The 27,485-nt window shown below is 38.8% G+C and overlaps 1 protein-coding gene across 1 annotated transcript in view; it reads right to left on the bottom strand.

Moving 5' to 3' along the window:
• The window catches only part of LOC126457339 (ralBP1-associated Eps domain-containing protein 2), a 138,671-nt gene extending 127,024 nt beyond the window's left edge, over positions 1 to 11,647 (bottom strand). Inside the window, exon 1 of the mRNA XM_050093552.1 lies at positions 11,233 to 11,647. Coding sequence (XP_049949509.1) covers positions 11,233 to 11,382 — 150 coding nt within the window. The 5' untranslated portion in view covers positions 11,383 to 11,647. The remainder of the gene's footprint in view (positions 1 to 11,232) is intronic.
• Between the last annotated feature and the right edge of the window lie 15,838 nt (positions 11,648 to 27,485).

The following is a 27,485-nucleotide window of genomic DNA, read 5'->3' as shown; positions in this document are numbered from 1 at the left end:
GTGACATGCAGTTACATTTCATAATGGCTCTAAATGTGGAGTGGACATGGTGGACTAAACGGCTCACAAACACACTGTTGAAGCACCATCATTGGCCCGTTCACACGTCATTTTACAACTTGCTGGATTTGGCTGGGATAAATGACCGTGTATTGTAAAATGCTATAAATGAGAAAAAGTTGAAACACAGACTTCATACTGCAGCTGGGGGAGGAGCTTGCTGAGAAGTAAGCACCAACCAGGACGTCTTGTACATCAACCACATCTGAAGACATTCCTAAGGGACAATAAAAGTGAATACGTTGCCTTGTAAAGTCTAGCTGTGAAGGAAACAGATCATTTGTAAAGTGTCATATGTGCAAGAAAACCGTCTGCAACAAGTGTACATCAAAAGACTATTATTTTCGCTCATTATGTGATAGTAGACAGTAAAGGAGGTCAGCACTTCGATCTCTACGTGAAGATCCTAATATTGTGATCTCATCAACAGCTTAAGGAAATGCAACTGAAATCCTCTCCTGAAATCCTCTCCAGACCAATGTACTCTGGCTCTAAGGCACAATTTTTGCAGCGCCTAAGTTCTCTTCACTCTAACATCAAGTTCACAGTGGAGATGGAGAAAACAGCAAACTACTGTTCCTGGATGTATTGGTGTGGTGAAAAGAGGATGGCACCTTGGGACAAGCTGTATTGCTGTAGACCTGCACACACGGACTTGTACTCACAGGCCAACAGCTGTTGCCAACCTTCACAGTGAACTGCCACACTTAGGACTGCCCGAGCCATATTAAATTCATACAGCTTATCTGATGAGCTTCGCCACCTAAACACTGTATTTTTAGAGAATGGATATCCTAGATGGGAGATCCACTGTGCCTTATGCCTAGTGTGTGTTAGACAAAGTGAAGAGCTGGAAGAAAATGAACAAAGATGAATGGTCATCTTGCTATATGTCAGTGGTGTTTCCTCAATCATCAGAGTATTATTTTAAAAACAAAATTAAATGTGTTTTACCTGCGCCAATGAAACTCTGAGCTGTTAGGCTCAGTGACAGATTAGGGCCTCGTGTCTATAGGATTCCATGTAGCTGCAGGATGTCATACACTGGATAAACTTGGTGCACTATGGAAGACAGATGCATTGAAATCGACGATATACACATCTGGACCAGCCAGAGAAATCTGCAGTGGCCGAGCATTGTCCCGGTACAGGATATAATATGGAATACAAAAACACCAAAATTCTCTTATTGATATCTTCATAGTGGGACAGCATTATTAAAGAAGCAGTGGAAATTTACAACTCCACTAATTCACTCAATGGGCACACAGGATACCAACTCAGCACAGCGTGGGATCCATTGCCAGCCTTGTTAAAATCACAGCAACTACAAAGGGGAACTGTTGGTCATGCAAAGGATGACACTGCAGTAGTTACATACACTTGCAAATGGCAATAGCACAGATGGTGGACACATACATTGTAGGCCACTCCCGACAGAGGGCATTGGGGTCCTGACGGCAGCACACAGTATGACTGACAGGCTCTGCACATGTGTCGAAGCTGTTGCTTCATCTTTGTCACAGAATCTGATGCACACATGCCTGTGCAGCTTCTTCTCAGACTGCCATAACTAGGAGGCCTTGGTCACAACCTCAGCAGTGTGTTCACCACACATGAGGATGACAGTCAGTTGCATTGATAAAATAATGTGGAAATTTCACAACATCCAATGTCTCACCTAAGAACCATATTAACAGCATAATTATTAACAACAGAAAGACTGTTGACTAACTGCTGTCTTACTTAAACAACTGACTTTGCACATGACAAAAATAATGCCTCTTAATCATGTTAAACCTACATCACAATGGTTGAATCATATTTTGAAATGCGCACCAAATTAAAGGTCCAGAATTTTTCATGTAGTATTCGCTCTGGGGCAGTACTGTATCAGGAGCAAAGTGACTGATCCCCACCCACTAACATCTTATCTCATGACATGAGCTTATCTGAACTTTGCACATGCGTGTTAAATATTTAGAAAAGAATATTTTTTTGCATTATGCTGCTGGAATAATAAATTTACATTTTCTTCTGCTTAAATATGTACCAAAGAAATTCTCATGCTACAAGATGTAGTTCACTCTTTAAATACTTTTAATTTAATTGTATTGAGAACAAGTAACCTACTGAACAGAAATTCATTCACCAGCTGACCTGTGGTAACTGACATTACCAGTAGTGCAATAACATATGACTGCCAATACAAAGAAAATGCAGATAATTACAAATCAATAGTGCTTCATTATTATTCTTACAGATACCTGTACGAGGAAAATTTTTTTATTGAATTTTCGTAACACTCATTACGTTCTGCCTCAAGTATAAATCTTTACCAGTAATGCAAGGTTTTTCACACCTCAATCTCTATCATTAAAAGTGAAATGGATGTAACTTAGTTCTTAGGGCATAATATTAACCATTATCACTTAGGTAGAAAAATATCAAACTACAATGATGTGATCAGAGTGCAATTTTGACTATGTAATAACAATATCATTACTGTATCCTTCCATTTTATTTCCTTCGATCATGTCTTTCAGAAGTTTCAATGTCTTTCAGAAGTTTCAACAATACTTATGTGCACTTAAAAGCATAATGTGGTTTTCGGTCTATTTTTAATTAAAGTTTCATTGGCAGCAAACAACTGGAAGCTGGGATCCCTATATACAATCAATGCACTCTTCTTTGTCATGATAACCATAAAACAGAACTTTTTTTTTTACACAGTTACAGTTAACCAAAAAGATCAGTTCTCTCTATTCACACTGAGAAATCTCTCTCATTGTATTTAACAACAATATGGAAAGTATAGATTGCTACTCAGCACAGTAAAAGCGCACTACCATCACTGTAGGACTTGGCCAACTCATACAAATACCGGGGTATAACACTTTGTAGAGATATGAAATGGAATGATCACATATACTCAGTCACAGGTAAAGCAGTTTATTGGTATAATAGTGGGGAAGTGCAATCAGTCTACACAGCAGATTGCTTACAAATCACTTGTGCAAACAGTTCTAGAATACTGCTGAAGTGTGTGGGACCCATACCAAACAGGACTAATAGGGGATACTGAACATATACAGAGAAGGGCAGCACAAACAGTTACAGGTCTGCTTGAGCTGTGTGAGGGGGTAAAGCAGTTTATTGGTATAATAGTGGGGAAGTGCAATCAGTCTACACAGCAGATTGCTTACAAATCACTTGTGCAAACAGTTCTAGAATACTGCTGAAGTGTGTGGGACCCATACCAAACAGGACTAATAGGGGATACTGAACATATACAGAGAAGGGCAGCACAAACAGTTACAGGTCTGCTTGAGCTGTGTGAGGGGGTGTCACAGAGATACTGAAGCAACTGAATTTGAAGACTCTTGGAGAGAGATGTAAACTAACACCAGAAAGTCTGTTAACAAAGTTTCAAGATCCGGCTTTAAATGATGATTCTAAGATTCTAAGAATATACGACAACCCCCTATGTACCCCCCCCCCCCCGCACACACACACACACACACACACACACACACACACACACACACACACACACACAAGGACACAAGGATTGTGAGAGTAAGATTAGAATAATTACAGCATGCACAGAGACATTCAAACAATCATTCTTCCTATGTTCCATACATGAATGGAACGGGAAAACACCCTAATAACTGGTACAGGGGGACATACCCCCTGCCATGCATCTCACATTGGTTTGCAAAGTATAGATATAGATGTAGATGGAATATATTGTGCAGTACATTTTCATAATATAACACAAAATATTCCATAAAATTTAAACTGAATTCTTAGTTTCCTGTTCAGCAACAACCTTGGAATTGGGACATTTTAAAAATGCAAGGTTTCGAAATGATCATCAAGCTATGCTACAAATTTAGTCCACTGCCACAGCCAGTTTTCCTCCATTCACACTTGTTGGCTTCACCAACTCACAACCAAACTATAACATTGAAATTACGAAACAATATCCTGAGAAATCCTGCCATACTCCAATAAATGCATACGAAAACCAGTAACCAACTTTATAATCCATAACTGACAGATGAAAAATCATCAGTTTCACACTATCCATGTTGAAAACAACTGTAATCAATTCGTATCTCCTGCAGGTTTTCAGTGACTAAAGTATACTGTTACCCAATTGGCTACGACCAACAGAAACAAATCTTCAACAACAGCATGCAGTTGAAGAGCCACCGACGCCATAAATGTACTTTAACCACAACACATGGAGGAGGTGGAGGAGATGAGTCACAGATACGCACAACAAAAAAGAATACCAAAATTCTTTGGATTGAGAGCTTATAAGATCTAGGAATCTCCCACCCTGTGTGAGTGATTATACATGAGCATAGAGAGAGAGAGAGAGAGAGAGAGAGAGAGAGAGAGAGAGAGAGAGATGCTTGACTGGATGTGAGTGAGTTTTCTTCTGCAGTGAGCTGCAATATATCCTTTCCATACTATTCCATCCTGGACTGCTCATAGTTATTGTACACTGCATATTTTCACTCAATACTTCCCAGTGGTATATCTTACAAAGCAATGCAGCTATGGTCAGATAAGCATTAATTCAACAGGAACATATAAAAAGTTGAACTGTACATTTTGCTGAAATTTGTTCAGGGACCTTTATGGATTCCTACAGGTACCATACATGCTAGTATGTATACTAATATACCTAATAGTATTTGTGGTTAATCACAAAAGTGAATTTACAATGAGCTCTGCAATTCACAATCACAATACTAGAAGTAAAAATAAATTTCACACAGACTGCGCGTCAGTATCTGTGGTTGAGAATAGAATTTTTAAGCTGGTGTAACAGACTAGAACACGTCGGCAGTAGACATCAGGCTGGAGATAAAAGTTTTTTGATATCAAACGATACGTAAAACAATCTCTTTATCAAACCACCTTCAATTTGGTTGGTTGGTTGGTTGGTTGAAGAGAGGGGGGAAGGGACCAAACTGCTAGGTCATCGGACCCTTGTTCCAAATTAAGCAATGCCACACGGGCGAGAATAAAACAAGAGAGATTAACAACACGAACAGGAGAGAAAGGAAAACCACAAGAACGACGGAAGTGCAACAAACACTTAAATGGACAAACAGGAAGAAGAAAACCACAGAAACACAAGAAACAGGTAGAAGAGATTAAAACGACAAAACAGATTACCATGGCTGGCTGACCATGAGAATAAAAAGGAGAAGCCAGTCACTCCGCAACACGTTAAAACCTCCACACTAAAAGTATTAGGGTGGAGGACACAGAGGGACAAAGGACATGCACTAAAACTTAAATCAAATGATAAAACGTGTCCTCACGAATAAAATGTAAAACTAGATCAGCCAATGAGGCGCTGTCAGATAAAATTAGCGGCAACAAGTCCGGTAACCGAAGATTCGTCGCAGGGCAATCAAAGTGGGACAGTTCACCAGAATATGGGGCACTGTCAAACGTGCGCCGCATCAATACTGAGGCGGGTCTTCATGGCGCAGGAGGTGGGTCACACAAGCGTGGCCAATGCGGAGCCAGCAGAGAAACACAAAGTCCCTGCGAGAGGCCTGCGTGGAGGACTGCCACACATTCATAGTCTCCCTAATGGCATGCAGTTTGTTGTGCGTAGCCAAAAAGCCTGGCGGCGTAATAACAAACGCAGGACAGTTACTGTAATGCCGATCTCCATAAGCGGTTTCTGTGTAGTCTGTCAGCAAGTTCTGACATGTCCTGGGGTCCACACAAACACCACTGAATGACCGGACTGTACCAGGGCATAGATGGACTCCTGGACGGTCACTACCAAAGGATGACAAGGGTAGCACTGGTCGATAGCTTGTAAGCTGCTCAAGGAGTCAGTATACAGAAGAAACGACTCCACAGCGCATGAACGGATGAGCTCAAGAGCACGAAATACAGCCACCAGCTCTGCAGTGAAAAACTGCAACCATCGGGCAAGGAATGCTGTTCAATATGTCCTCCATGGGCATACACGAAACCTATGTGACCATCAACCATCGTCGTAAACCACTTCATGGCCTCGGTACATTTGAAGAATCGAGAGGAAGTGACGGCAGAGAGTCATGGGGGGAACTGAGTCCTTTGGGCCACGTGAAAGGTCCAGGTGAAGCCCCGGCCTATGTGTACCCCAAGGAGGTGTACGCGAATGGACCTTGAGTATAGGTGGTAAAGGCAAGGACTATCTAAACGATAGAAAGGATCGGACACGAACTGCAACTGTAAGCCCTGACCTGGGCCACCGATGCAGGAGATGAATCACTGTGGGTGGGAAGAGGATGTGCAGGAGAAATACAAACATGTGCAACATAACGGGTGAGCAGTTGTGTATGCCTGACCTGCAATGGAAGGACTCCACTACAGTGAGAGGATTGTCAGTAAGATAAAGTTCCAACATTGGGGCCAAAAACTGGAAGCCATGGGCTAGTACCCAAGACTGCACCTTGGGGATGGCTCCCTGTAGGCACTGCTCAGCAACACCAGTACTGGTGGAGCTGTACGAAATGCAGAAGTCTTCTGCATACGGAGAGGGTGAAAAGGACGGCCCTACAGCAGCTGCTAGACTGTTAATGGCCACTAAAAATAGAGGTACACTCAATACAGAGTCCTGAGGGACCCCATTCTCCTGGATATGGGGGGGGGGGGGGGTTGGAGTGGGGGGGGGGAGGGGGGGGGAACTATGGGAGGCACCAACTTGGACATGGAAAGTACAAAGTGACAGGAAATTTTGGATAAAATTTGGGAGCGGAATTCAGAGACCCCACCCTTATGATGTGGCAAGGGTGTGATGTTGCCAGGTCATGTCATACACTTTTCCTACATCAAAAAAGATGGCAACCAGGTGTTGGCATCTGGAAAAGGCTGTTCGGATGGTAGACTCGAGGGACACAAGATTATCAGTGGTAGAGTGACCCAGGCAGAAACCGCCCTGGCACGGAGCCAATAGGCCACGGAGATGAAATAGCTGCAGAGGAGAAAATTGTAAAAGACAATGCCTTGTAGAAATCCTCAGATAACACACAAGACACTGTACTTAGTCTACAAAAGGCGAAAGAACAAAAATGCAGCAAAAGAAGCAGGAAAAAGGAAATAAAGTCATCTAAAACATTATATTCATAGAAGGTGCAAAATAACTAAGCAGCAATAGCTAGAGGAGAAATGCAAAGGGGTAGAAGAAGTTACAACTATAGATAGTGCTACCTAAAAGAAAACTCAAGAAACCTTTGCAGGAAAGAGAAGCCTCTGCATGAATATCAAAATCTCAGAGTGCAATCCAATACTAAGAAAAAATGGGAAATGGGAAGCAAAAACACTGGAAGATGGAAGGAATACAGAAAAAAAAGCTGTACAAAGGAAATGAACCAACAAATATTATCAGGTGAGATGAGTAAGTAGATGAAGATGAGATGGGAGATATAATATTACGAGGAAAAAATTGACAGAGTGCAGAACAGTTTCAGTCAAAACACAGCCTCTGCAGAGTCAACAACGTTCCCTTAATTACTGATATCCTTTCGAGAACATACCAAGGCAAAACAGTACTACCTGGTGTGCAAGATATACGAAACAGGCAAATCCCTCAGACTTGAAGGAAACGCCAATTATTCCAGTTTCAAAAACGCAGGTCCCGACAGGCGAGAATATTGCCGAATCATGAATTTAATGTATCATGGTTGCAAAATACTGACAGAGTTATTTACATAAGAATGGAAAAAACTGGTTGAACCCGACCTCAGAAACAATCAGTTTGACTTCTGGAGAAATGTATGATCATGCAATGCAATACTGACAATACGGTTAACTTGAAAGATAGGTTGAACGAAGGTGAGCTTGTGTTTATAGCAATTGTAGATTTACAGACCATCATGTCTCTCAATCTGTGCTTTGAGCAAGCAGTAAAAGACACCAAACAGAGATCTGGAAAGGGAATTAGAGTTCAGAGAGAAGAAATAAAAATTTAAGTTTACGACCACACATTGCAAAGGACTTGGAAGAATACTTGAATGAAGTGGTTAGTGTCTTGAAAAGACGTTGTGCAATAAATATCAACAAAAGTAAAACATGGGTAATGGAATTCAGTGAAATTAAGTCAGTCAATGGTATTGGAGTCAGATTAGCAAATGAAACACTAGAAGTAGTAGATGGGTTTTGCTGTGTGGGCAGCAAAGCAACCGATAACAGCTGAAGTAGAGAGGATACAAAATGTAGACATACAGTAGCAAGAAAAGTATTTCTGAAGACAGAAATCTAGTAACTTTGAATATAAATTCTAGTGCTACAAAGTCTTTTCTAAAACTATTTATATGGAAGAAAGGGAAACATGGGGAATAACTAATGGAGATAAGAGGAAAACAGAAGCTTTTAAAATATGATGCTGCTGCAGAAGAATGACAAAAATTAGTTGGGTGCATCAGAAAAGTAATGATGCGGCACTGAGTCAAACTGGGGAGAAATGAATGTTATGGCAGAACTTAACTAAAAGAAGTTATCAGCTGACAGGACACATCCTGAAGCATGAACCAATAGTCATGGTTAAGTGGGGACCACTGGTTCATTTGGTATGTAATGTTCCATTACTTTAACAGCATGTGAACAATTCCTTTGATGGTAAAACAAATGTTGGATTTTCAGCCAGTTTTTTGTGTCAATAATGAAACAAGAACAGAAAATTTGAATCTGGGCAGAGTTAACCAAAATTAAATAAGAATAATGGTTCTGGATGATCAGTTCTACCTTGATAATCCAAAAATTGGCTTAAAAAAGCTGTCTAAAAGGAGTATTACAAACAATATTATAGATGAAACTTAACAGCTATTTTTTGTCCACCTTCCAACTTAATGAAGTTACATGACAACTTGCAACAAGTGTGCAGTATGCTTAGAATACACTGTAGGAGTACAATAGATTCAGTGAATATATTGAGTTAATAATTTTACAATGGCTTATTTGTTGTGCTTCTGATCATTAGCACAAACAGTACACTTTGCATCTAACTACAGGAAGAATAATAAGTTTGAGGAGGCAACTCATTCATTAAATGAAAAGATTGTAAGTTTCTACATATCACATTAGTAATGCCTAACTTAATATTCATATGTGGACAACAAGAAATCTGTGTAAACAACAAGAATGCACCAATACACAAGAAACAACAAAGTACTGTGGATTTTACAATTTTATGTCTATTGACAGCTGTATAAAAGGAGTAAAATAAATAAATCTAAAATTATTACAGACAAACTAAGATTAATCACAGTGTACCTATTTGCAATGATTATTGCCTATACTAATATATTCCATCTTTCACTCCACATTTTTCACGACCCTCTTCCACTATCGGGCCAACATGTAGCCTATTAATTTGCATGCAGATCAATGACTCAATGAGAACGTCAAACCTGTAGACTAGTTTTAAATTGTGCCTTGCTTCTAAATGATTAGTTTCAAGTCCCCCCCCAACCCCAATTGTAATATCAATACCACAAAAAGATATCTGAGGCACATAAACACAATATCTTTCATATGTTGACATATACAAAAGGGTCTGTCTGAGATGTAATAATCACGTGTCTTACCCTCAAGTATACTTGTGTCTTATCATCATCATCATCATCATCATCATCATCATCATCATCATCATCATCATCTTTAACAGTTTCCAGCCCCAAGCTGGGTTTGTTTGGAACATAAGCCTCATCATCTAGTCCTGTTTTCCCACCATCTTTCTGTGTCCACTCCGGTCCAGTCCTTCCTGTTCTTTTAACACACTCCTCTACACCTTTCAGTCACCTGTCCCTCTGTCTTCCTCTTGGTAATTTTCTTTGTATCTTCATTTCATGTATCTTCCTGGGAATCCTCTTGCTTTCCATTCTCTTTTAAGTGACCATACAATCTAAACCTTTTTCTATCCTGCTTTGTAAAGGTTCCTCTTTCAATACTCCCCTTTTATTCCTCATACTATCTCTCCGTTTTACTCCTATCCTGCCTCTGGGGAAATTCATTTCAGATGCTTGCAACCTGCTTACATCTCGTTTCTCCATTACCATGTTTTAAATGTATTGGCTAAGTGTTGTGATTTAGTAATTTCTATACATTATATCTTTGCTTTTTTGTAGGACATCTTCATTCCAAACTAGGCTCCTACCATTTTGCAGGAATGCTTCTGAGTGTCTTCTACATTCACTGATCACTTTCTTCCACTTTCCTCTTAATACTTGTATATATATTTTGAACTATTTATTTTCACTAGAATCCTATTACCATGACAATCTCTGCACCATTATGAGATGACCCTTCAAGGTTGAATAAAAATAAACAAACAAATGTGTCTGGATGATGCTAGTAGAAAGAAGGTTCTACAACAACTACAGCCTACTTATATTTGATCATCATTGTAAAACCATTCCCAAGAGAATACTTCATATGTTGTTGGAACATATGAACATGAAATCACTATTAGTAAGTATTGCACTGCATTTCGTTCTAGAGATCTGGAATCAGGGCTTTCAAGCCTATATTTTTTAACAGGTTAACACTTTTCTCCCCACATCTACAGTATATCACATCCAGTCCATAATCCTGTCTTGAAGACACCCCTTGCTCCTATAGCAACAGTACATAAAATTGATTTCTTCACAAAAACAGTGATACAATGTCATATTAACCAAGGGAATGTGCAGGCAACATACCTTAGTAGTGACCAGAATATTTTGTATCAAATAATGATCAGGACTTCATTGATATTGTCCAGACAGTAGGAAACAGGAAACATGTCTATTTTCTTACACAGGATAAACATCATGAAATACCAAAGGAAATGGCACCAATGTCCAGTTCCCTCTCATTTCATATAAATCTGCTTTTGCAAAATTATTAACTCTACAAACAAAATTCACCTACAAATTAGCCTTCACTGTGAACACAGCAATACAATGACTTCGCAAACGCGTGAGCAGCAGCAACACAACACGGAAATATTATGAATGCTTAATGACAGCCAAGTCCCTATGAGCAAGCAATCAGGAACCGAAATTAATAATCACTTACCGTAACGTTCAAACAGCAGCAAAGATCCATTCTCTTTATTTTTGTGTATTATATTCCAAGTAGAAGACACACAAAATGTGAACATACCTGTTTCAAGATACCAATAGGGAGATTTGCACTCTTAAACAGTTCGGCTGCTTTAGACAATGGTATTTTTCCTGTATTTTCTAAATCACAGCATGCAAACAAGTCACCAAAGTACCGCTGTTCACTTTCAGTGAGCTGTATATCTTCCATTTTCTAAAGAAAATTATTTGTCCATATCCTAACCGTGCAACAGAAACTACGCCGGTTCATAAACCAAAACACAGTACATCCCAGATGTTCTCTACGCTGCCAACATACATAACACCTAATTGTCACCAGTGCCGGTAACGTACATCCTCACTTTACGAACCACTCAAAGCTAAAACACAACTACCTTCACCATTTTCGTTTTGCCTCTTTACAGGAATGCCAAATTAAAGCCATTAATTCACAGTCTCACACGCTTATTATTCTCATCTTTGACGCACACTATCTGACCCGAAACCATTGCGTCAAAGCGCTTCTCCGTCTTGATTTTCTGAGCATCCTGTTCACATCGAACAACCTTCTTGTGTCAATGTAATCCGTACACTTTTTTTTTTAACTACAGCGATGCCCGATTTGTACTGTCACATCAACAACAATGTGACGTGCGTAAGAACAGCACAAAATAGTAAAACTTGAACAAATCAAAAAGGCAACAACACAGTCTATTTGTTGCTATATGTTACATTATTCCTACTGTAGAATGATCTATAGCATTGTGCCTATAATATAGAGAAATGATAGAACTTTCTGAAGCACAGAAGCTAGCAAAAAGAGCAATCAATCATAAAAGGTACACATACAAACAACGAGTCAATCCTGGACTAAATCACATACAGAGAGTCGGGAAAAAATATTACGCACAACTCGTGCACTTATCCTTGTGACTGTGAAACGTATTTCATGAATGGTAGAATTCTAAATTGGCATCTACACTCCGCACGCCACCTTAAGGTGAGTGGCAGAGGGTACTTGTGGTACCACAACCTTTTCCTCCAGTTTTCCTGTTTCATTCATGAATGGTGCGTAGGAACGAAAATGATTGTCGGTAAACCTCCGTAAGACATTTAATTTCTCTAATTTTCTCGTCCTGATCATTTCGTGGGACGTGTTTGGGATAAAGTGGTTTGCTGCCTGTCTCTTCCTGCAACACAAGCTCTCTAAATTTCAACAATAAACCTCTCTATGATTCACAACCCCTCTATTGTAGCTTCTGTCACTGGAGTTTGTTGAGGCTCCCCGTACGGCTCTCCCACCAAGTAAACAATCCTGTAACGAAACACACCGCTTTTCATTAGGTCTTCTATATCTCCTCTATTAAATGGTTCAAATGGCTCTGAGCACTATGCGACTTAACTTCTGAGGTCATCAGTCACCTAGAACTAATTAAACCTAACTAACCTCAGGACATCACACACATCCATGCCCGAGGCAGGATTCGAAACTGAGACCGTAGCGACCGCTCGGTTCCAGACTGTAGCGCCTAGAACCGCACGGCCACTCCGGCCGGCTTCCTCTATTAAACCTACTTGGTTTGGTCCCAGACTGTTGAGCAATACTCAACAATCCGTTGAACGAATGTTTTGCAAGTCAATTATTTCGTGGAAGAATTACGTTTCCTAAAGATTCTCCCAACGAATCTCAATTTGGCATGTACTTTACCTGCTATTTGTTTTATGTGGTCGTTCCGCTTTAAGACGCAGTGGATTGTTTCACCTATGTTTAATTACGTTAATTACTGTTTGCAGTGGTCTATCGCCTGTACTGTAATCGATCAGCCACGAACGAGACCCACTGTCACAGTAAGATTGCCGACTTCCTAGGTCCGCGGACATATAGGAAGCTGAGTTAAGGCTCCACGAACGAAGTCATTAGAACTCTTACACGGTTGATAAAGAAGTCTTCAACCGAGGAGAGTGCTCAGAAAGTCCTGTTGAGTTCGGTTGGCCTATTAACGAGACATTTTAGATTACCACACATTCACAAAGAAAACATTCTGCTGAGACCTGTCTTAAGTACCATTGGTTTGCTCACCTATTTAATTGCCAAGCTCTTGACATCACTTGGAACAGACGTGGGCCGATTGGGCTCTGTTATCAATAATTTGGTAAATTTCTTCAGGAAACTGAATGGGAGTTCGAGGACATAGCAGTTTCGATAAGGTATCGCCGTTTACTGTGGTCCAACTTATGGAGGTGCTGGAATAGTTGAACCGGATGTTTCCTGCCAATTTGCAGAACTGCTTAAATATTAGCTCATGACTACGTTTTTCAAATTAAACCATGAGTCACGACCATGCACTTCAAACGGAACGACGAGTTTCGTGAACAGATGGGTGGTGTGGCTAAGCGGAGCGCCTGAGGCTACATTACAGCAAATTTATTTATGAAATAATTCGAAGAACAGATATTAAGAACTGCCAACAAAAAACCGAATATACGGTTCCGTTATGTGAACGATACATCTGTGCTGTGGAGACTTATCAGAGAGGAATTAGGTACAGTGTTGCTGAGTTTGACTACAAAATCTATTTTCAGTTGTTAATTTCACCAACATACATCAGTACATATACAATGATCTTAGACACCTCTCCACAGTGAGAGATTAAGATCAATGAAAGAGGATAAAGCATGCAGATGAATAGATTGTGATTACGGTGGTCGTAACAAATGTATAACATTCTGTATATAACAAGACTACGACTTGTTCCTACTACTTTATGTGTCATGTATACTAAATTAAGAATTTTTTTTACATCGAGCTAAGGATTAAAGAAGTTAATGATTTATTAATAACCTGAATACAAAGTATTAATGTTAAGGATTTCTCGGAATTCAAACATAACCATCATTTGAAAATATTCAAAAGGATGGAAATGCGCTACACCGACAGAGAAAAGTGAAATATCAGGGTGGAAGAAGGTACTAGGAGCCAGATCAAGAATTTTATTAGTATAGAAGAAATTTCTATTTAGCCTCAGGTAAACAAAATGAGTGAGTATATTATTAGTAACGTGACTATGTGTCTTATTAATCATTATTTTATTGTTGTGTTTTGTTTTCGTGGCAAACTGCAAATGTTCCATTATGACTTGGATATTTTTTCCTCTAAGTTTTCACACAAGAGAGGTCGGATATCTGGAAGGGAAGCATTATTTAGGTTTTACAATCACACAATGGAGCTGATGCCTACACTGTGTGTAAATAAGGACATAAAGCCAGTTTTCGACAGGTGTGTATTACTTACACGTGCATTACCCCACCACCACTCTCAAGTAAACTTAATGTGGAAACACCCCACTCACACACGTTCATGCCAATTTATGTGTAAGTTACAGATGTTAAAAGGCGTTTATCTTTCTTGCACAATGCCACTTCCCCCACCATCGCCTACAAGCTGCAGCATCTGCCGGTAGGTGGATCTGCTCTCATTCTGCTCTGGTTCATTCAACATCACAGATCTAAAATCGTTTGTTTATGTATGTGAAAAGTTTTAGCGTTAAGCCAAAATAATGGACTTAGCATTCAACTAAGTAAATACATACCGTAAAATGGGACACATAGAAACAGTTTTCAAGAAAATTTGACAATTTTAAAAAGAAATACGAACATCAAAATTGTATGGGATGGGCAAACAGACAAGGTGAAAAGGGACATGTCGAAATCGGTTTTGAATGCAGGAGAATAAGAAAAATAATTATCTAGTTCAAAAAGGTTTGATTCAGGTTTCATTCAATACAGAAGCTAAGAATATTGCATGAATTGTGTTTATTATTCTGTTTTCCAAACAAAAATTGTTATGTTACTAATTACTTTATTGTACTATTAAATTGATGACATTGGTTTCTTTGTTAATACATCAAGTCACCAACATCATGTTGAAAAATGGTGTCCTTGAATCTGCAAGTCCTACCCCAAAAGTAACAAAGAGCCTTTGAACAACATCTGCTTAACTACAAAATGACTCCTCATCTGTTAAAATAAACGTATTAAATCTGCTCGTTTTTGAAAAAAAAGTCAACATAAGTTTTGCCTTCTAAATTCACATGCATAAAACCTAAACAATTGCTTACTTTTTTCATATACTTTAATCACAGCATAATCTATTGGGTCGAGGACAGCGCCCAGCGGTTTTTCATTTCCTTCAAAATTTTTGTTTTCTTCTGAATAAACACCGATGATTACTGTTTCTGTCCACCCCACAAATTCTGGGATCACAGCTCTACATTTTCAATTAGTCGACACACAAGTTAGGTTGGAGTATACTTTAAAACTGGACTGTTGGCTTATGAAACACGGCTGGAAATTTGCTTACCAGATACATAAAGTAATACAATTTATAACGATACTTACAAATAAAGTTCTAAGTAAGCAAATTAGGCACTACATTTGATGTTTGTCATAGAGTGAACAAAACATGAACTGACAGTGTCATCAGGTTTGAAATTCAGAATTTCCCTATTAGATTGGTTCAGTACTAACCTAGACAAACAAGTCTTTGAATGACATTCACATTTGTCATCCAACACAATAACTTATAACTTTTTTGCAAGTGTCGTTTCTATTCACTCCACAGTTTCTTTTCAGTCAGGCAGCAGTAGCCTGCCATGACACAAGCAGCAACAGGAAAGTAACCGATTTTGTGACTTTTACGAGTTCCTAACCAGGAGTGAATTGTATAATATCATCTGTTTGCCTTAATAGTTTAGTTTCTTGTGTTTCTTCGTGTTCATTTAATATCAAATAGCCACAGTTCTCGCGTTTTCGTTTGCGTCGGAAAGTGACTCGATTTTGTGATATATTACAAATTCCTAATCAGGGGCAAATTATTTAGTTCACCTGAGTGCTTCGGTAGCTAGGTTTTTGAATCTCTCTGTGTTAATCTAATTTATCAGACACAGTTCCTGCGTTTTCGTCAGGGGCTACAGTAGAGTTGCACAGCATGTGCCGATAGTCCGTTTATCTGCAAAGTTTAGTTTTCCATGGTCTTTAGTATGGACTGGGACTGCGATTGCTATGTGCAGATGAGAGCCGAGTTGGTGACACTTTGATCTCAGCTTTAGACTGTAATGGCTTCGGTTACACAGCTTGAGGCTGCAGTGGATGGCACCAATGTTGTGGGCTAGCCGTGGGGATCCATCAGACGTCCAGCACAGCCGAGTCCTCCGATTGGTCCTCACCGGTGGACAGCCCAGTTACTGCTCGCACTGAGGTTGACCCCTCACCTGTGGTCGAGTGGGAGGTCGCTTCAGGACGTAGCAGGTAGCGAAAGACTTCCCAGGCGGCTGATCATAAGGCCAAACAGGTTCCAGGCGCTGCCTGTGGCTGACGCTGTCGATGAGCCAGACGCTGTCGGTTGTCCTGTTTCAGAGGAAACCTCTCAGCCTGCGAGATCCAGACAATCACAGAGGGTGGGATTATTGATAGTTGAGAGATCCAACGTTATGCTCGTTATGGGGCTCCTTATGGACATGGCTGCCAAGAAGGGAAAGAAAACCATTGTGCACTCTGTATGCATACTGGGTGGAGTCATTCCAGATGTGGAACGCGTCCTTCTGGATGCAATGAAGAGCACAGGGTGCAAACTGCAAAACGTTTTAGAAAAGATATCTGAATGGTGCGAAAATTGGCAGTTGACCCTCAATAACGAAACATGTGAGGTCTTCCACATGAGTGCTAAAAGGAATCCGTTAAACGTCGGCTACAGGATAACTCAGTCAAATATAAAGGCCGTAAATTCAACAAATACCTAGGAATTACAATTACGAACAACGTAATGGTTATAAAGAATAATCATTAAATTATTCACGATTGCTGACACGCTGCAATGTTAAAAGTTCTCACAAACAACTTAAATTGGAAGGTATATGTAGAAAATGTTGTTGGGAAGGCTAACACTTGGCAGGACACTTAGAAAATGTATCAGATCTATTAAGGAGACTGCCTACACTACGGTTGCTTGCCCTCTTTTAGAATACTTCTGCACGGTGTGCGATCCTTACCAGATAGGACAGTTAGAGTACATCGCTGGACACCATTAAAAGACAGGCGTTTTTCGTTGCGGTGGAATCTTCTCAAGAAATTCCAATCACCAACTTTCTTCTCTGTATGCGAAAATATTTTGTTGACACCGACCTACATAGGGAGAAACGATCACCACGATAAAATAAGGGATATCAGAGCTCGTATGGAAAGATGTACATGTTGGTCCTTTCCGCGCGCTATACGAGATTGGAATAATAGAGAATTGTGAAGGTGGTTCGATGAACCCTCTGCCAGGCACTTAAATGTGATTTGCAGAGTATCCATGTAGATGTAGATGTAGATCCCATTCTGTGGTCCTTCTAAAGTGGGAAAATGTTCTTGGTCAGCATAACAGGAATATCAGTCTAGCAGTCACCAGTTCTTTACGATCATTTATCGGTAATAATGTAACACACAATGATTTGAAGTGGTGGAATGGATTAAAAAGAATTGTAACAAACTGTGGGGGCTTATTAGAGGAAGCAAAGGAGGCTGGACATCCTCACTTTTTTGTAGTATAAGTATTAGTAGTAATAACAGTAATAATTATTTTTACAATAAACTGTTAAGCAGTTTTGTCAATAAGCGCAAAAGGTCGTTAGCTTGTGTTATTTCTTCTAAGCCAGCAGCACTAGAGTGAAAATCATACTGCAAAAGCTTAGCTCTAACCTAAAGCAGACAGAGGTACGAAGCATATGGCAAGAAAGCAAGACACAAGATAGGCTGCCTATAAATGCTCAGTTGACATCACTCCCACAAACAGGAAAGGGGATACAGGCTGCCTTAGCAATGCTGCCACATGCCTCCGTCTCACGAGAGGACAGTAGTCGTGTTGCTGCCTGTGTGTGTTTCCTTTAAGGCTGTTGTACATGGGACCAGTAAGGGCAGTCAGTTGTGACAGTCAGAAGTCGACGCCACCAGTTTACTGGCCAGCACGCGTATTCACGAAGCCAGTAATAGCGTCCAATATTTTCTCATCTGTGACTGCCAGTGTGTTGGTAGAGGTGGTAGAGTATACGGTGTTAAGTGTTGGTTGGTGAAAAATATGGAATGTGTCAATGATACTGAGTTTGAGGAGGCTGTTGATGAAGTGGCTGGTGAAATTGTTGTAACTTTAAGTGAGGATGTGAGAGCCATTTTAAATCAGCATAGACTGTGAGTTAAGGACTGAATAGGTCAAAGAGAAACCCTTGGAGCATATCCACTTTGTTTCATGAACTCTCAGTGTAAGATGCTTTAGAATATGAGAGGCAATTGCGAATGAAAATTTTGAACAATTTTAAGAGCTTTTGAACGCAATTGACACACAGATAGCCAAGAGAGATACTATTATGAGAAGTGCAATAATTCCCAAACAAAAACTAGAGGTCATAATGTGCTACTTAGCAAGTGGTAACAGCATTCAGTCTCTAGCACTATTATTTCGCTCACCAGCGATTCAAGATTCATTCCTGAAGTTTCCTTGTCATGTGGATTAAACACTACTTAAAGGTACGTTTTACTAGTTGATAATTGTGTAATTTGGTGAAAGAAGAAGTTTAGAAAATTGTCTAGGCATACTTTATATTATATGTTCAGACCGAAACTGAAAAAGTAAATTAAAAATAATTTAATTATTGAATTGTTTTTATGTAGCTTAGAAGTTTGAGCAATATAAATAAACAAAAATAATTATGTTATAATTTTTAACTGATTATTTAATCATTATTATTTGGGATTTTTTTATCTATAACCTACTATTATGCCACTCTGACAAAGGCAAATAAAAGATTCATCAGGTTTTTTCTGAGGTATTATAGTAGACAAAAATGAAACATTACTTTATGAAGACCTTGACTCAGCTTTGACTTCTGGAGAAGCTACTGAAGATTTCTGTATATCATTTCATCAACCGTGAATAGGTCTGAATTCAGATTGGTAAGGTCTTCCTCTTCATCTGACAGATGCAAAGATGTACTTCCGTATTGTGATGCAGAAGTAACTGGTGAATCTGGTGGCAAGTGCTTTAGCTTTTATTTGGTGGTAAGGTTCTGGAATTTTTCTTGCAAGATCGCAGATCTTCTGCCAGGTGTTCTCAATTGGCCAGCAATATATTGGTCAAACAGATCATACTCATCCACTTTTCTTTTGAAGACAGTGGTCTATCTGTAGCATTTTTTTAATTTGGTAATTTTTCTTTTAACCTTGGAAAGTTTTGAAAGTTCTCGTTTATTTGAAATTGGAGTCTCAAATTGGTTCTGTTGTGCCAATATTCCCGTTGCTTTCACTGTGCTCTTTGCTATTAGATGGCTATCATTATACATGTCTTGAGTATCTTGTTCTTCATTTTCTTGGCCTTCAGTAAGGACATTAATGGCTTCCTGTTGTCCAACATCATCATCTTCAGTGGAGCGTTTCCGAAAAATACAAATGTAACATTATAGAAATTTTACAATTATTTACAGTTTTGAATAGAATATTCTTAGGTTTCTGAATTAAATAGAATATTCACTGGTTTTTATATAGACTAGTAAATCAATAAATTATATTACAAAGTTTTTTTTAAGGTTCCTCAAACTTTGGATGAGTGGAGACACAAACAAAATAATTTTGAGATCAATTGGTGGGCTATCTGTAGCCTTTTTATTTTTTTAATTTGGTAGCTGCCCTTTTAACATTCGAAAGTTTTGAAACTTCTCGTTTCTTTGAAATTGGCATTTCAAATTGGTTCTCTTGTGCCAAGATTCCTGTTGCCTTTACTGTGCTCTTTGCTATTAGAGGGCTATCATAATACATGTCTGGAGAATCTTGTTCTTCATTTTCTTCGCATTCAGTAAGGACGGTAATGGCTTCCTGTTGTCCAACATCATCATCTTCAGTGGAGCATTTCTGAAAACTACAAATGTAATGTTATGGAAATTTTACAATTATTTGCAGTTTCGAATAGAATATTCTTAGGTTTCTGATTTAAACAGAATGTTCTCAGGTTTTTATATAGACTAGCAAATCAATAAATTGTATTGTGAAGCTTTTCTTAAGGTTACCCAAACTTTGGATGACTGGGGACAAATACAAAATAGTTTTGAGATCAAATTAAATTTTCCATCCTGCTGTGGTGCATTGGATGGTAAACATATGTCCATCAAACATACACCTGGAAGTTGTGCAGAATTTGACCAATATAAGGGGGTTACAGCTTAATACCATTTGCTTTGGTTGATGCTAATTGTAAATTCATTTATGTAGATGTGGGCATAAATGGAAGGTCTAACGATGGAAATGTGTGTAGGTTGTTACTTTGAAAACAGTCACTGACAAACAAAACATGAATTTGCCTTGTGATTACATTATTGTAGCAGATAACGCATTTTCCCTGTATACAAACTTGATGAAACCATTCTCAAGAAGAAACTTAAATTTAGAAGAATTCATTTTCAACTACTGGTTATCAAGAGAACAATGAGGTTCTGACAACATGTTCGACATATCAGCAGCTAGATTTGGAGTATCTCGAAAAGACATCAACGTTAATTTATCCACAGTTGATCTAATTGTGCAACCTGCATTTACAGTTCACAGCTCGTTGCATACAGTATCACCAGGTATGTACTTTGAATGGGGATGGGCTGATTATGAAGACACAGAAACATGAGTGCTTTATCCAGGCTTATGGCACACACATGGAACCAAGCTACCATCTCTAAGTAGTGTTTCTACAGAGAACACCTACTCAAAGCAGGGTTCAGAAAGTAGGAATGAAATGGCTGCTTACTTCAACGAAGAAGGACAGGTTCCTTGTCAAATGTAGGCCATCGGATTGTAAATATTGTGGGAGATGACTACTGATTCAAACTTATAATTTTATCTGTTTTTGTACAACGATTTAGCTTTTTTACCCTTGTAAAACTGGAATTTTGGCAATTTCTTATAACAGTTCAATCTAGAGATACAGAATCACGTAAATACGTTTTCATAAATAATCAATAAAAAACAAATTATTCATTAAATTATTAAAGAATGTTTGTTTCATTTTTCTATTAAACCTTTTGCTTAAATAGTAAAATACAGTTAAACATTTCCAATTATTAACAAGTCTAAAATTCTAAAAAGCCAATTATTAAGTATTTTTATATTCAGTAATTTTTAAGCCTTGTACTTAGAATACAGTATGTTAACTTACCAAATCTGATTGAAAGTCTTGACTCACGACAACATTGTCTAGAAATGTGTCAGCCATTTTGAACCAAGGCAGTTTCAGTGTATAAACAGCATCAGCTCCAACTCCACTCGTTTTTGATGAGATGACCTTTAGTAACTCACTTCTGTATATTGTCTTGATAATCTTTAGTCTAGTTCTCAAAAATGCAACATCAAGAACAACTAAATCGTGACTTATAGGGTCTTGATAGTCTTTATTCTAGCTCTCAAAAATGCAACATTGGAAACAACTAAACCTTGACCTACAAGGTCTTCTTCACAGTTTCAAAATACTACTTTCCCTTTTTATTTTGTTGGAGTTATCTTCATGACATATGTTCCACAGTAGTTCTTAGTTTTGTAAAGTTTCTAAAAATGTTTCAATATTATCTGCCCCCCCCCTTAACGTTCTTCTTAGGACCAGTATCTTTGTTTGCTTTTGAACAAGACATATTAACACAGAACACAACAGCACAGCACAACAACCACTTGATCCAGGCACAAAAATAATCGCATGGCTCCTCACACACCACAGCTGAAACAGCTGTGCTATTGGTCACATGACTTGCTACTGGCCTCTACACTAGCCACAAAGGTCAAACATGTTTGACTTTACTGTCCGCCATTCATTAATCGCCATGGAAGGTGCCAGTGCACCTAGACATAAGACCAATAGCATGATAATTGGTGGAGGCCAACAATGTACAGTTACAGTGGTGTCAATACTGGTCCCATGTAAAGCAGCCTTTAGTTTAGTTGTCCTGCATACAGTGAATGTGGATGAAACCCAACGTTATGTAAGTACTGATGTAATGCTTTTGACTGAGTATATCATTACTTCCCCATAGGAGCTTTCATTTTCATGGATATGTGAAACTGATGTGAAATTTTGAAGAAATGATGTCCAGCAATGGAGGTAGACTTTCTTTAGAAAGATACGTTCAAAACACATGCATTTCAAACTCTTAAGCACAAGAAATATTGAACAACACACAGTGGATTTCGACAATGTGAAGAAATTGTCTAGAGGTTTTGCATGGCATGCTTCTTATTAAGATCATCTAAGTAGTTTTATTTCATTTAAAGAACTATCTACGCAAGTGTTTTGTATTTCAGAGCTGTTTAATGAGCATCACAACCCAATGAAAACGAGACACAATAATCAAGTGAAAGCTAACAGAGAGGTTATGCAAATTCTGATTGACTTCACAAGTCTTGTGTAAGAGGAGCTAGATTTCTGGGGTCATGATGAGCGACAAGACACCCTGATTCCTCGAAATTTCAGAGCCATTTTTGAAACTGTGCTGAACAGATGCAAAAATTTGAAAGCACATTGGAACAAATGGGCCATTTCTGGGCTATTACAAAACTACACAGAACGAAATGATTATATGTATAAATGAGTCAGTTTGTGAACTTACACATTCAAGTTTGGATAGAACCTCGTTTTATGCCTGCCCCATGGATGAAGAACAAGTCTTTTGGACAAGTCACAATGCTCTATTGTTGTGGGACTGGTGGACTGCAATAGCGACATTCAAGAACATTTTCTTGGTTTTCATGATATTGGCCAAGCTAGAACTGCTGCTGCTTTAGTCATTGTGCTGAGTGGTGTATTTGAGAATTATGATTTGAAGAACAAACTGGTGGCCCAAATCTCTGTGGCGCTTCTGGCAGGAAAATTAAATAGTTTGCAAGCTAAGGTCTGTGAAATTGCCTCCCAAGCTCTTTTTACTCAGCGCAGCGGAACTGTTCTTGTATAAAACCAGTAAGGAGTTTTGCTCACACTCCAGGGTATTCCTGCTGTCTTCTGCCAGTGTCCCAAAAGCACAGTAATTCTGGACAATTGTTGGTAAAAGCACTCCCTCCAGCAGTGAAACGAGATGGAACTATAATTCCAGAATAATATCTGCCATTCTCGAAAACTACCTGGAGTTTTAAATAGAATAATTGAAAGTCCAGACTTTAGTGCAACGACTACAAGAGAAGCCTATGATTTGAAAATTACCGTCCTAGAGTCTGACTTGTTTTTCAAAGCATATTCGTAAAGACTGAAGTTGTTTTCAACATTCTTGAGGAAAAACCAGTGATGCACAGTTTTGCAACAACGTTGTCTCAGAATGCATAGCTACCACGAAAAGCTTAAGAAATGAAGATAAATTGATTGATTTTTCCAATTCCATGAAACTCTAGGTAATTGACAACCTGAAGTTCCACGAATAGAGCTGAAAAGATGGATGAATACAATGGCAATCCACAGCTGTCAGAATACTAACTGGTTTATTTCGAGGCATTGGATAATATTGTAACACAAGTGTAAACAATACCTTCACGTTGTGATAAACTGCTCTTCTTTAAATTAAGCAATAATATTCAGTTCGCCAATTACGCTCAGCAGTTCTCTGTAGACAGCGTTAATTCAACATTAAGGGCATGGTGCGTTCTTCAGTCCCTCACAGTTTCGTGTAGAACTGGAAACTGTATTTTCTTCCCAGCATAAATAAACATTGCAGGTTGTCTGTTTGAGATGTAATCAAAAGAATGACTGAGAACGAACTGGATCAAATTCTTCGAGAAGCTTTCGAACTATTTTGTGTAACTGGTGCCATTCCTGCAATAAGTGCTTCAATTGGAAGGGGTTTCTCTTGTCTCAAATGCGTAACAACGTGCAGGCCACGCAAACACACAGCAGCCATCGAAGTGCTGTCTGCAGTTCAACGCCCCGCGTCGCATCAGTAATCCTGGTACGCCGCGCCGGCAACGCCATACGTCGTGCAGAAGGAACTAAGTTAAGTGAAAAGCTGTTAAAAATTTTACTAATCTGCACTAAAAGACTATCGGCAATGGAACTGCCAGAAGAAACCGAGGTTAAACTTAAATCAGAACCTATGTCTGTTGAGGGAACTGTAAATCCAGACAACGGTTCAAGTGTAAATATGCATGAAAATAGTAATGTTAAAGTGAAATATGAAGTATTGGCTCCTGACAGTAGTGCGAAAAGGGGCAATGATTCAATAATAGAGACCCCTGTAGTAAAGCAGAAATTAGAAATTGTTAATTTATTGGATGATAGTTTATCTGATGAGTCAAAAACGAAACAGTCATCAGAGATGGTAGAGTTTAAAAAGGATAAGTTAGATATGAGTGATCGATCAGGAGTTTCATTTAGTTTTGATGATTCTGGTGTTGGAGCTAGTTTTTCGTCACCTGAGTGTGATAAAAAACCAGCTAGTGAGCAACCCAAAGATACTGGGGCTATTGATTTAAATGTTATATTACAAGCAATAGCTACCAGTGATGCAAAATTGTCAGCCAATAATGCTGAATTAAAGTATGAGATTGTGGCCAGCCAAACTAATTTTAATAAACGGTTTGAGGTAATGGACAATACCTTCAAGGCTGGTTGCAATAAGTTCAAAGAGGATCTGGACAGTTTGAATTATAAAATTGATTACAATCATGAGGATATTAAGAAAAAGTTGCTCAACAATTTTCTGAAATGTATAAAACAGTAAAATCCGAAGTTGCTGAGGTTCACAAAGACTTCCAAATGGAAGATGCGAAGCTGGAGCACAAGTTAACAGAAAAGATCGAGGCGGAATCTGAACTGTACTCAGATAGGTTTAAAGACGTTAATATAAAAGTAAACATATGTCAAGCAGAAGTAGACGCAATCAAAACTGATACTACTCATATTGTGCAAAGAGTAGATAATGTTGAAATGAGAGTAGAAAATATTAGTACTAACATTGCTAACATTGAGAGTAAAGTAGCTTCAGTATCTTCTGGTAATGGTAGTATGCAACAAATTGTAGCTGCAAACGCCGCTTTTATCGGGTGTCGGCAGTTCTTGCGGTTCGATCCAGATAAAAACATCCACCCACTAGATTTCTGGAACGATTTTGAAGATGTGATTCCACCAACTTGGTCTGTACGAGAGAAAATCTCATTTATTAGAAGCCATTTAGCACGTGACGCCATGCGTTGGTCAGCTGATGTTATGTTGAAATGTAAAACATTAGCAGAATGTAAAACAGCTTTCATTAATGACTATTGGTCTAGCAATAAGCAAAATGAAGTGTTGAGAGAATTTTGGAGTGGAAAACGCTTCAATGTAGGCAAGGAATCTATTAAAGAGTTTGCCAGGTCATGGATCTCACGTTTGTCACATTTGGCCGAAAATCTAAAACCTGAAATGATAATACTAGGTCTTGAAGCCAAACTGCCATGGTATTGGCAAACTAGAATCATATCTGCCCCTAGAGACAATCTGGATCGTTTCATTGAATATTTGGAATGTGTAGAGTGTGTTGCTGCCAATGAGGAGCAAGCACGTAATAACAGTAATGCTAACAACACTAGTAGTAATTTTAAGAACGAGCAGAATGGCAATGTAAACATCAGAACAGTAGGTGTTCGTCATCCTAAGAGAGGTAAGAATTGGAGAAATAATTATCAGAACCAACAATGGCATCCAAATGATAATAATTTTGTTCTAAACAAAATTATGCAGGTAAGCAACAGTGCGGAAAGCAATGCTGTGCCAGTTAACTATAAAGGAAACAGTAGTAGGCCGAGGCAGGAAATCTAGTTCCCGTCTATGAGGACACTGGCGCTCACCAGGCGGTTATTTTTCCTAAGCTAGTAGTTACAGTAATTGGTAAGACAGATCAGAATACTCAGACTGAACATGTGGATGAGGAGTCGGTAGCATCCAAGGATACAGCAGAAATATTAGATCACTCACAGCATTTGATAGATACCGTGTTAGAGACGCTTTCTAAGTGGGAAGAGAAAGAGAAGGCGCAGCAGTGTAACGGTAGGGAAGAGCTACAAAATATTGAATTGTCAGGTGAAGAAGTAGAAGAAATTCATGCTTATATTTTCTATGAGGATGATGTGCTCTTATCTAAAGTGCCTGTGCAGGATGTTGATACTGTACTAATAGATTTAGGACAGGAGGTAAGTGAGAATGTAGAGGATAGCCTGTTGGGGGTCGATGAACCCAGTAGCTGTGACCAGTTGTCACTTGAGAAGGAACCCGATAATATTAGTGAAAGTGGTTTAGCTGTAACTAGTGTTATGCCCGGTCTGGAAGCGCAGAATCGCTCAGACTACAGTAATTTGGGTCATGTTCAGCAAACTAAATGTAATGATGTCGTGCGGTGTTTCGATTTGAAATTAATAGACCGACAGGAAAAGGCAGCTGAAAATGTAGTTCAGGAAACCCCTACACACTTTGACCTAAATGTAATGAAGACAGATATCGATCACTTTAGTTGGAGACAAATCCAAAAGGAACTATTGGATGAGTTTGAGGAACCACCTGTACAAACTAGTATAAGCCACCCTATAATAATACTGAATATGTTGGGTATCAATGTACATTGTCTCTTAGACAGTGGAAGTGAGGTGAGTGCGATATCTCAGTCCTTCTTTCATGCATTACTTGGTAAAGACAAGCTTACAGTAATGAAGGTATCAGGACTAAGAATAATTGGTGCTACTGGCAAGGTGTCAAAATCTGTAAAGCAAGAAGCTTTGCTGCCCTTTGATATTAATGGAAATATAATTGATCATCCATGCTTAATTGTAAACAATCTCAATATTGAGGTTTTAATTGGCATAGATTTCCTGTCGAAATATCAGAGTGTTGTTGACTTTGAAAGAAGCCAGTTAAAAATTGTCTTACCGATAACCGGAGTAATTACGGTAACTTTTATTGATAAACATGTAATAACTAATGATGAAACTTGGGAGCTGCCTATACGAGTTCTGAAAAAAAGGAGATATTGGGACGAAAGTGTTAATCTTAGTAAAAGTAAGCTAAACACATTAGAAAGAAAGAAGCATCATGACGTAAAAGCTGTACCCACCAGTTTTGAAATAGGTCAGTTAGTCCTTGTCAAAACCAAGGAAAAATCAAAGAAAATAAATGCAGAAACAAAGAAATTTATGTTCATATACCAAGGGCCTTTCAGGATCATAGGAAAACCACATGCCAATGCATATACGCTAGAGTACCCTAAGAGTAAAAAGCTATTAGGTCTCAGGAACGTGATAGACCTA

This window comes from Schistocerca serialis, chromosome 2, assembly GCF_023864345.2.
Source record: "Schistocerca serialis cubense isolate TAMUIC-IGC-003099 chromosome 2, iqSchSeri2.2, whole genome shotgun sequence".
NCBI lineage: Eukaryota > Metazoa > Arthropoda > Insecta > Orthoptera > Acrididae > Schistocerca > Schistocerca serialis.
This window is presented reverse-complemented; position numbering and strand designations above follow the sequence as displayed.